At 47.0% G+C, this 11,381-nt stretch overlaps 3 protein-coding genes across 3 annotated transcripts; 2 read left to right on the forward strand and 1 right to left on the reverse strand.

Moving 5' to 3' along the window:
• Positions 1-121: 121 nt before the first annotated feature.
• Positions 122-930, forward strand: VTN77DRAFT_1178 (uncharacterized protein; the record flags this gene model as incomplete). The annotated part of the gene is made up of 4 exons (XM_069416881.1): positions 122-232; positions 342-608; positions 657-733; positions 816-930. 4 exons carry the CDS (start codon positions 122-124, stop codon positions 928-930), a joined length of 570 nt encoding a protein of 189 aa, XP_069280132.1.
• Positions 931-6,504: 5,574 nt separating this feature from the next.
• VTN77DRAFT_1179 (uncharacterized protein) lies at positions 6,505-8,021 on the reverse strand (the record flags this gene model as incomplete). Its single annotated transcript, XM_069416882.1, has 4 exons — positions 6,505-6,985; positions 7,048-7,398; positions 7,668-7,889; positions 7,978-8,021. 4 exons carry the CDS (start codon positions 8,019-8,021, stop codon positions 6,505-6,507), a joined length of 1,098 nt encoding a protein of 365 aa, XP_069280133.1.
• A 2,709-nt stretch (positions 8,022-10,730) lies between these two features.
• VTN77DRAFT_1180 (uncharacterized protein) lies at positions 10,731-11,305 on the forward strand (the record flags this gene model as incomplete). Its single annotated transcript, XM_069416883.1, has 3 exons — positions 10,731-10,790; positions 10,839-11,070; positions 11,124-11,305. The coding sequence occupies 3 exons, from the start codon at positions 10,731-10,733 to the stop codon at positions 11,303-11,305; spliced, it is 474 nt and encodes a 157-aa protein (XP_069280134.1).
• Positions 11,306-11,381: the final 76 nt, after the last annotated feature.

An 11,381-nucleotide genomic window follows, 5' to 3' on the forward strand; every position in this document is an offset into this window, starting at 1 on the left:
AACGAAAACTATAAGATACACTCTTTTCAGGACATTGTTGATCTTTACCGCAGGAATCTGCCGCTTCAGTGACATACCATATTCCTACAGTACTATCTTGTCCGGAATCTCTTCGCCAACCATGTCTCTTCCCAATGTGTGGCATCACCGCCGCGTGGCGGACAACGCGGCCAAGGCGTGTTATGTCTGCTACAAGCCATCGACAAGTGTGTTGATCACGCCTGATAATAAAGTAAGAAACCAATAAACCAGGAATAAAAATAAATTTTATGAGCAAGATTGTTAGAAAGGAGGAAGATAGAGAAATAGTCGTATTGTGCTAACATGAATATGTAAAAAAGGACTTCTTCTACATCTGCCCGATCCATCTCAAGGATCGCGGATTCTGCTCGCCAGTTGTCGATACCGAACAGGAGGCTGCAAGGAAGAGAGAGGAGGCTATGGCCCGGGAGATTGAGAAGGTGAAGCAGGAGTATGAGGAGAAGCAGAAGAGGAAGAAGGAGAAAGAGAAAGAGAAGGGTAAAGACAAGACGAACGAAGAAAATGACGCAGACAAAGATTCGAAGCAAGCGGGGAAAGACGATGACGAAAAGGAGAAGAATGATAAGGTCAGTCGTTCTCAAGACGCACAGCTTATCAGAACTAACGAAAAACAGATCGACGCTATCAAGAAAGCAGCCGCAGCAGGAGAATCCAAGACGGACGATTCACCGCGAATTTTCGCCCTACACAAGTACGTCTGTCAGCCTTACCAAGATGATGGCCCCGCCTTGATATGCTATTATTCGTTCGTCTGGCTGATACGGAACAAACAGAAACTTCTATCAGATGCGTATCAACAGGTTACGCAATATGGAGATTGCGAGGAGAAACGCTGAGCGGTTGAGGGATCCGTCGGCCTTTCCGTCTGTGCCTAAAGGAGATCTGTAAAAAAGAAGCCACAGAAAAGAAAAGAAATTGGCCACCAGATGCGTCGATATTTACACCGCATTTGATACTGCTACAGATCAGATCGGATTCGATTAGGCGACTTACTCATCATCGCGTGACGGATACTAGCTGATCGTCTCAACGACAGATCATCGATGTATCAGCAAGCCACTGAGTCTTGATCAAGTGGATTCAATCAGCCGGCCCACAGCGTTGTTTGATCAGCGTTGGCGACTTGCCAGCAGCAGCGGCACTCTAGCAGTTCAGACTGTTGCAGTCATCAGCGGGGAAGTTGAACATGGTCTAAAAGCTGGGGCCCAAGTCGGCGTCTTACATGCGTCAGATGTGAACTGGCAACAAACATGCAAGGATCAGCAAGTCGATTCACAGTGTGCATCTTACATGAACGAGTCCACGGCTGATGCGATGCTATGACGGATTTTCTTACGGTGCTGGCCGGCGCTGGGGTCCACAAATGCGACTCGACTCGACTTTATACGAAATTCCATTCCGCTGCTGCAGAAGCTGGCTGCAAGAAGCCGACTGCTAATGCAGCTAGTCAGCCCAGGATCGTGCTGATACAGTCAGTCGTTCATTCAGCCCTGTCTGTCTTCTGGTGACTAGACTGGACTGCTGAATATCCGCTTGACTAGCGTTGATGACTTGGGCTGGCTGCACTGCAGCAGGCATTCTTAGATCATGTACGGAGTACTCCGTACTCTGCGCATCCTTAAAATATGACTGCATGGACTAACGCCCCCACCAACATCTGGGGAGCGTGCCTCCAGTCCGCCCTCCTTGTCGTCTGCAACTGCAAAGTGGACATCCGCTATGGATGATGACTGCATCTGCATCTGCAATGCACCTTCTACTGTACGATCAACTGTTTAATGGAGAAAACAGTCCATGTTCCTCTCCCGTGGAGAGAGGGGTCCGAGAGGAGTTCTTCTCCTCTATCAACAACCTTGTCAGCTGAATTACTTTTCTTTGTGTCAATTCAATTGAACTTACATTGCATTCTACTAGCATACATACGGGGAAGAAAGAATACTATTTATTCTATTTGCCAATACCAACACCAATACTAGTACAACCGTACAGTACATTTTCTTTTTCTACCGGGGTCCGCAGGTCCTCCCTTGGGATCTGCGGTTTTGTTTTGTTTTTATGTTTGTTGTTTTTTATCCCCCACTTTGTGGCCCTGCTGATGATAAGCACTAATCCCAAGCAAGATGAGATGGCGTAACTTTACTTACTTACGAGCTGGATGTAAGTCTGAAGCCGTTGTCACACCATCCTCCGTACTGTACTGTACGAGGGAGTAGAGTACTCTGCAATGCCAATGCCAGTGTCGTGTCCGTGTCCCAATGTCCAGGGCCTTGTGCTTGCTGACTGTGCGTGAAGTCAGTTAGTCAGTTGCTCTTATCGCCCTCTTCGCCCTCTCCAGCTAGTCAGTCCAGTTCAGTCTGTCCTGTCCGGTCAGGTCTCGTCTCGTCTCGTCTCATCTCGGACGCTCGTACAGTACCAACAGCACTGTTACATTCTTACACTTGTACATACACACTACTCTGTATACTACCTAGATAGATACCTAGCTGCTTCCTGTGCACTTCTGCTACAGCAGGCCCAGCCACAATTACTTTATTCCTGACGATGTCCCCGCTAGCAACAGGAGATACCCGTTTGCTGGCTTTATTTACAGGTGTGAAGGTGAAGTGCGGAGATGAAATGAAGACGAAGATAAGCTTTCAAGCCTGGAGGGGAGGATTTATTGTTATGTTGCTCTGTGGCTTAGGTTAGCTAGTTACATATGTATGTACATATGTATATAGTACGGTTCTATCCGAGCAAGGCAAATAAGCAAGGGTTATAATTTATAATAACTTCACATGGACGGACTGACCGCAGTTCTCAGCTGTGTATGACATGTTATCCTTGCGTGGGTTTACTGAAGCAAAGCAGTCCAGTCCAGGTCCAGTCCAGTCGAGGTCAAGGCCAGACTATCTGTCTACCTAAGGCAGTCTATAGCATAAACTTCAGAGTACAGACTATAAGTCTGCAAACAGTCTACAAGTTGTATATATGTGGCGATATATACTTTTTTTGGTTTGGGATTCGATTCTATGGTATGAACCTAACTCATTGTACATACTGTACATTACATACATACTGTAACTCAATCGATATAATTATAGTTAGAGATAGAGATAGAGATAGAGATAGATAGTCGATCATCGACCACAAAACCACTGAACCGCTGGCTAGTAAGTTAAAGTAGTTAAGTAGATTTTTTTTTTAAAAAAAAAGGAAAAGAAAAGAAAAAGAAAGAGACAGACATGGGGGAACAGATCGGATTTCTAATTCAGTCTCTTAGGTATGTATGTACTTACGGAGTAGGTAATGTACATACATTATATAAAGCCCCTGTCTGTCTGTCTGTCTATCTGCAAGGTCTACAAGACAAGTCATGTATGTACAGAGTACAGAGTAACTACTAGTATACAACAGCAAAAACATCAATTAACTATCCTGTCCAACATGTTCAGTTGACAGGTCTGGTCGTTATTGTTGCTATTTACGTGGCATGTCTACTTGGCAGGTAGCTGTTGGCCGTTGGCATGCTCTGTCAGCAGTCAGCAACCAGCAGTCAGTCCTGTAGGGGTTGTCACAAGGCTAGCTAGGTAGGTAGCTAATAATAGCATCAACAGTTATCTAGCAAGCAATGGATGGATCTCTGTCAATAATCAACATACAGAGCAGAATAACAATAATGACAATGATAATAATCCGAGTGTCGGTTGAAACTCCTACAGAGGGGAAGAGGTCGCTAATTAGGTACCTAGGTAGTAGGTAGGCGCTGTATAAGGGGTTTCATTCAGTACTCTGTGCCTTACTTAGGCTTTCTTCCAACATTGATAGTTAGCCTTATTATTTTTTTAACATAATAATGGTAATGACAATAGTGTTGCAGTGCTTTGCGTTTGTTAGAGTTTGTTTACTATACTTGTTGCTTACTATAATCATCAGTCTATCTCAGACACACGCTAATAATAAATAAATAAATAAATAGATCACTGTTACCTCGCCTATCTCGCCTACTGATGAGGAATATCTTACTACAGAGTACATGCGCAGCAACCACCGACTCCAGACTTACCTAATTACGGGGAAGTTGTCTGAGTCTGAGTCTGAGGATCTCATCATCATCATCTTGTCTTACGTACTTGTTCACTTACGTACTTAGGTACAGTTGCACAGAGATCCAGGACAATAATAATGACAATTGTTAATTAATTAATTAATTATAATATCAATGCAATCCTGTTATCACCGCTCGCAGGGATAATCGACTCTCTGGCACTGTATATGGAAATGCTGCACACCTGTAACAAAAAAAAAACAGTAGTAGTAATCCCTGGTGAAGATCACTCCCTCAAAAAAAAGGGAGATCATAAATATTACAAATTATCTATCTATCTATCTATCTATCTATCTATCTATCTATCTATCTATCTATCTATCTATCTATGAAAACTAAGGTTGAGATTGTTGAAAGTGAATCAGTGATTTTACATTTATCTACCTACTCAACATGTTATAACTCACAGCAGTAACCCGAATTAGGGCTGTCTGTCTTATATATATAGTAGTTTACTACTTACAGGGTTATATTTCCTTATTTACGGAGTACTTATGATGATTCCACGCATGCGTGGATTGTATGACGATAATATAACAACATAACAACATAATAAACAAACAATAACACTGGTATTTATTTACTATTAGGTAGATTTCTTGTAACTCCTGAACGTTATGTTACGCTATCTACAGTACAGTACATCTATATCTATCTGTATCTACAGATATGCTAAAGATTAAATATACAGAGTAAATATACTGATATAATCGATTGATGATTGGTCTCTTCAGCTTGTCCTTTTTTTTTTTCTTCTCCTTTTCCTGTTATTTTATCTTTTGTCTTTCTTTTTCTTTTTTTTTTATTTTATCAGTAAAGCAACTACATCAAACGTTAAATCTTGATCGAATTTCTTGCAGTTACATACAGATCTCATGTCATATAATATAGATCAAAGCGACATCAGGAGCATAGATAGAGATCGGCTACAATGTACTCCAGAAAAAACAATAGTCAGAGCAGTTCGGAAGACTTGTCTCACCTCGAAGGATAGATATGCCTATCACGAGGACAGTAAGTACATACCTAGGAAGTATGCAACCGTAGCAGTTATTAGTTATGAGTTACCTATGGTCCTATCTATCTACCTACCTACCTACCTATCTACCTACCGGTATAGTCGTATGTTACACCGCCTAGAGCGGTCTGGAAAACCTACTCCATATTAAAACGCGGCAGAGGAAGACGCGACGAAACGAAGCCGAAGCCAAAGCCAAAGCCAAGCCGAAGCCGAACGTGCAGCACTCCGTCCGTTGTCTTGTCAACTAATAAGGTTGTCTGTCAACAATTTACACTCTGCACGCTAATAGTCATAGCCTTGTGTTTGTGGACTTTGTCTTCGACGGTTCGATCTGCACTGTACTGTACTGTACGGAGTACGGAGTAACGAGCAGGTTACCTAGCCCTAGGTATTATTGTATTATTACTTGCCTGTTATTTATAAATATTTATAAATATTTATTCCCAGTAATTAGGTTAGGTAAGTAACTTGTGTAAATAAATTAACCTTGTTAACCCTTATGGAACCCAAATTCCATATGTCCGGGCTCAAAGCAGCCATGTAGCTAGCTTACTCCGTATTACGGAGTCGGAGTCATGTCCACCAGACTATCGTATCGTATCGATCGGGGAGGACGTGCTCCATAATAATAATACTCCAGAATAATACTCCGTACTCTCTCCGTATGGGCCATGCCAGTATCCACTGTCATCTTGTGGACTTTTAGGGATTAGCATGCAGACAGTCCAGACGGATTGACTCCGTACAGCCTTGTAAGTTGTAACGATGTACTCCGTACTGTACTTAACACTAGAGGACTGACATGAATGCCCTCACCTAACTCGTAATAGAAGGTCATTTAGATAATTGCAATGATCCAAGGCAGACGTCAGCAGTTGGAGCCTCTTGATCGGCGCTATTGAGAGCGAGCAACACACCGGATCACTCCATGTCGGTGACTCCGGTATACTCCGTAGACGGCGTCTATTTGACTGGGTCAAATGTTTAGATAGAGAACTTGTCGAAGGATGCATCATGCAGCAAACAGATCTGAATTGTTGACCTTGACCGCTTAAAAATCTCCGGCAAGGCAGGCCAATAAAGCCGCTTTTTCCAGAAACGTGCAATGTCAACAGGCACGTCAGAGAATATCAAGAAAAGATGGCAGAATATGTCATGGCAGATCGCTTTCGCACGCAAGGCGATAGCTTCACATTGGTGTTGATTCTGCTGAAATCCTCTCAGAGGACTCCGTCTGTCTGTATCTAACACCGTCTTCTGTATATAGTGTCGTAACGACATCTCTATCCAAATCATATCTGCAAGGGTATCTGTACCGTAAACTACATCTGCACATGCAGAACGCTTTGACAGGCTAAAGATTGCCTTTTCCAGGAGCCTCCTCCGGAGCTAATGCTGCTGCCCGCATATGAGGAGGTAACCGAATGCCCATTGTCCCCAGGCGCGCGTTAACGCTCCTTGCAGCATTACTTGCCGTCTTTTCAACGACGTCAACCTTGGCTCGCGCAACGCCCATGGCCGGCACGACCCATTTCCCGCAACTGCACTGCATCCCTTGCCAGGCAAACTTCCCAATATTCGACTCACACTTCGGGTTGGGACATGTCAGACGGCCTGAAAGTGGTGCATCTCCTTCCTGAGCGCTCACTTCGGAAAGCCCCGTCGGGTCCGCTGAAGTACCCGGGGTCGAACCAGGAAACAGACAAGGACGCATCCAAGTCAAAGGATGTAAGAAGATATGGGCACATTCAGGTCCTGTTGTTGGTTTCTTCTTCAACGCCTTCGGGTCTTCTCTCTCATGTTCAACTATGAACGGGGTCGTAGCCAGTATGCGTCTATGCAAAGCCAGTAAGTGAGCAGCAGATCATTTTGCTTATTAAGCAGGCGTAAGACCAACCGGCATTTACGACATCTGATCTCCGTCGATGGCTCGTCGGAGCCAATCTCAGTCGGTGATAGCTCATCTTCAAATCGCACTACGTTAATTTCAGGGGCCCGGCCACATGCAACACTACCTTCGATCTCGCGGTGAGAAAGCCAGCGTTGATACATAGGATGTGCGGTGACATCGTCTGGACAACCCATCTGATGGTATAGCGACAGCTGTTGCATGAAGCCTGAGTTCGGTTCGCACATTGGTCGACCTTTCCGAATAATGTCAAGAGCCGTCTGAGGCGTCAATGCCTTGGGCTGGCGGTGGAGAAGATAGGCAATGCAGACCGCTGCAGAACGAGACTTTCCCATTGCACTATTTGTATAGTTGTCAGCACACACGACAGAACAAGCTTGCTGGTAACGACTGTAACGACTCAGTGATGATGCAGGAGCATCCAATGGGGATGCGGAAGTCACATGTTAGCGGCGGAGAACAAACATCTCGCGATTGAAGATCGTTTCCCCAGTTGCCGCTCCGGTAATGATCGAGGAAATTTTTTTTTAAAAAAAAAATAGCCAATTTCGACGTTGATGGCAAGGTGGAAAACAAGATTCTGCTGCTAGGATGACAGCTGCACTGACCAATGAACTAAAACACTGCCACCAGCATCCAACGCAGACTGAATGAATGCATTGGTCGTGGCAAAATGTTCGAGAAGATTTTCATCTTCCACATCGTCGACCTCGATCACCAGATGGCGGAACGATTCGAACAAGGATTCCTCAGGGCGCATCCGCAGCACTGAGACGACATGCGTGATGTTGGCTCTGCTCAAGGCGGCCTTGTTCTTGAGCGAGAAGAGGCTGGACGGAAGTGGGGAGGTCTGATTAGCACACGCCGAAACAGTGGGACATAGATGCCGGGGGGTCCGAAGAAAACATAATGACCAACCCTCCTATGTAGATGTCTTCTCCCGGAATGCGGTTGAGCGCCATGGTGGCATCCGCAACGAATCCGGAGGAAAGGGTGTTGGCGCGACGATGTTCGACAAGCGCAGTACGATTGGCAGGGCAGAATGCGAGAGACGACCGTTGAGGAAGGAGTGATCAGTGGGCGGTGTCTGCGCGAGAATGGAAGGAACCTCCAAAAGCGTCACCGCCTAGCTGCTTCTGGATGACCTCGGGAGATGTGGAGGTTAGGCAGTTTGGGGTTAGGCGCAGGGCCAGGTGAGCCACAGGCCCACTGCCCAGGCTCAACTGGCAAGTTGCAACTGCAAACTGCCACTGCCTGAGGCTGGCCTGCAACACGGGTCGGTCCTGCCCCTCAGCCGCCCGCCCTTTCCTTGTCCACCGCCTGCACCTATCCCAGCCTCGGTGGTGGCTGTAGAACAGCATCGAAGCCTTCCGGGCTTCCCTCCCTAGAGTCTCGACAAGGCGCAATCGCGAATCCCGAATTGGCCGACCTTTGTCCGGGATCTCGTCGCAGTGTCCCATTCATGGATCGCTCTGTCGATCCCCTCAACCATCATCATGCCGATCCTTCGGGACGGAGGATTCTCTTACTAACTTGCATTTTCAACTTGCAGACTACCAGAATGCACACGATTCGGCGAATAATGACAGACATCGAAGCCCGTCATAATGGGAAGCCTCCACCCGTCATGACCTCGTCAGGTCTTGTCCTCGGGATTCGCTGCTGAGGGGTAGCGGTGACGAGGCGAAACTGGGAGAGGGGCGCTCCCGTCCATCGCGTGCCGGCACCATCCCCTCAGGATTAAATAAGAATTCCCTTCGATGGGCCGATGGAAAGCACCGGGAATGGACTAGAGCCCTGCGCACGGGCGCGTACCCGCAGCCTCTTAAGGCTGACGGCGCTCCACGATGGCCGCTAGCCCTAACCTTAGTGTTACAGCTGAGAAACCTAATTATAATTACTGAGTATAATTCTGATTATTATTATTATTATTATCGGCCGCCTGCCCTACCGCCCATCTTGGCGGCGTTCGGGACCGGAAATAGTCGTGTTGTCCACTCAGAGTCGAGCCCACGATACAGGGACAGCGTGACCCGCCGCAATATTGCGTCGTTTGATCGGAACACTTTTAAACTCACCACTATCTAATTACGAGTCCCAAGTTAGCATGGAAGAAGACAGAACTCTGTTGACCTCAATAATACAGAATACATCTATTTGCTGTTTTATTTGGCCTGCGCGCTTAGACGGTGCGAAGGTTTAACTCGAACCCAGGGAAATAGCAGGTAATTTCCATTAGGGCTCCTCCCGCTCTGGGGTCAAAGTTTCAGGTTCGTTCCTCCAGGCCTTTATTATTGTGCGCTCATCATGGTTGCGGTCGCGAGGCCACAACATGATTGTGGAACCCGTGTCCGACAACGGGATGCCATGATGAGCAGGAGCTGATTTTTATATTTTCTGGTTGCTGCTTAACAGTTGCAAGTCAGGATTCCCTGCCATCATTAATATTATTTAATATTCTTCAAGAGAAGCTCATGTCGTAGTGGAGAGCTCTTATGGGGTCAAGGTGCGCGCATCTTGGGACTACTAGTACGGAGTAGTTTCTCCGTGCCTAACTCATGGACGTGATTGGGAGTTTCCCGTTTTGGCAGGACCTCTTGTCATCATCACTGTGGCAGTGCAACGCACTGTGCAACGGATTATGCTTGACATGGACAGCACTTCCCGCCCTAACCTGGTGGAGCCGAAACTTCCTCAGGCAGCCTTGCTCGCTGCAAGATGATGAGGGGAAGCCTCATCGTCCAACCAGTGGGCAGGGATGGATGGAACTTGGAGAACCAATTGCTCATGACCAGAAGGTAGGCAGATAATCACAGATTCAACACACCATCTTCGCTAATAATGCCATGAGATTGTAGTGCAAAAAGGGTGGTGGGATTTTTTTTTTAAAAAAAAAATCGAGTTCTGGCGGTAGCGACCCAGCCCCACAGCTGCCCCGAGGCCACGGGGCCTCCGCCTATGCTGTTGTACTCCATACTTGTTCTCCTCCTCACTAACCTTCCGTACCTAGGGAAATAATAGCAATGATAACCACGGGTCAGGAGTCTGCAGCGTGGTTACAGAGTGGGCAGAGGACCCATTTTCTGGTCCTGGTGTGGGTGTTCCCAAGATTGTCATGGTGTTCAACATGGTGACCATTCATTAATTCTCTCTGTTGGCAGAAAAATACCAGGGGGTGCATCTATTGAAATTTCAAAGGACATCCACAATTTCTGGAGAAGTCTTTCTTTCTGACTAGACCCTGTTGTGTAAAATCACACGACGTTCCTTGGGAGACGCTAGGCTGGCCCTCACCGCTTCAGTGGACAAGCTTCCCTACCCACCGAGTACAGAGAACCTAGGTACCTACGGAGTACGGTAGTAGTGGCTCGCTTACCTACTTTGTTTGGCCCCAAAGCTGTATGTAGGTACAGCTGCGAGGCAAATCGTCACGCAGCATGACCATTCTCCGGAGTTATTTCTTTTTCTCCCCCTTTTTATCTCTTGTGGGATGTCTTCGATATTTTTTTTAACCCTTCCCCCATACTCCGTACACGGGCGGCATGCATCAGAATAACTCCAAATTGGGGGTTATCAGTCAATCCGAATTCAGGTACCCAAAAGTACGGTACTACGGAGTACTCCGTACTGATGAGATATTAATCTATTGGAAATCATGCCAGTCGGGTTCTATGCAACCTGCAGACAGTGTAGGAATTACTTGTCCAGATTACCCGTCCTCCCTGACGCCGGTATGGAGATGGCCAGAAGCGATCTAGTCAATACTAAATCTGCTCTAGCGGGAGCTGAGCAGGTGGTTTGGGCTGGATGATCCATCTGTTGCTCCGGCCACTGGCAGTCGACGGCAGGCTGGCCATCCCTGCTCCATCCCAATATCATCACCAGAATCTTCCGGTGGTGTGGTCTGCCCTACGACGGGTGGCCGGACCCCTGTCCTGGGTACGGCGAAGCTAGCCACTAGTAACAGCATCGAACGTGGGCGAAGGCCTACAGTTAAGAACTCTAGTCTAGGTAAGGCTAAGGTAAGGTAATTTAGGTAATACGGAGGCCCTAGGGAGAGGCAGACCAGACCCCGGGGCCCTGCCCGGTGCCCACTGCCCACCGCCCACCGCCCACAGAATCGAAGGTAGAACCCTGGTCAGCCCTTGTCGGCTCCCGCAGCCCTTTCAACGGCGTGCGATCATGGCGATTGATTCGCCCGTCTCCATCGCTCCTCCGCCTTGCCGTCCATCAGCAGACGCCGTAGATATCGCGATTATTACAGACAAGCAAACATGGATCGATGCGAGACCCTGTGTCTGTAACTGACTCTGAACCACCTC

The sequence above is a fragment of the Rasamsonia byssochlamydoides genome (genome assembly GCF_041956645.1).
Source record: "Rasamsonia byssochlamydoides strain NRRL 3658 unplaced genomic scaffold VTN77scaffold_12, whole genome shotgun sequence".
Classification (NCBI taxonomy): Eukaryota; Fungi; Ascomycota; class Eurotiomycetes; order Eurotiales; family Trichocomaceae; genus Rasamsonia; species Rasamsonia byssochlamydoides.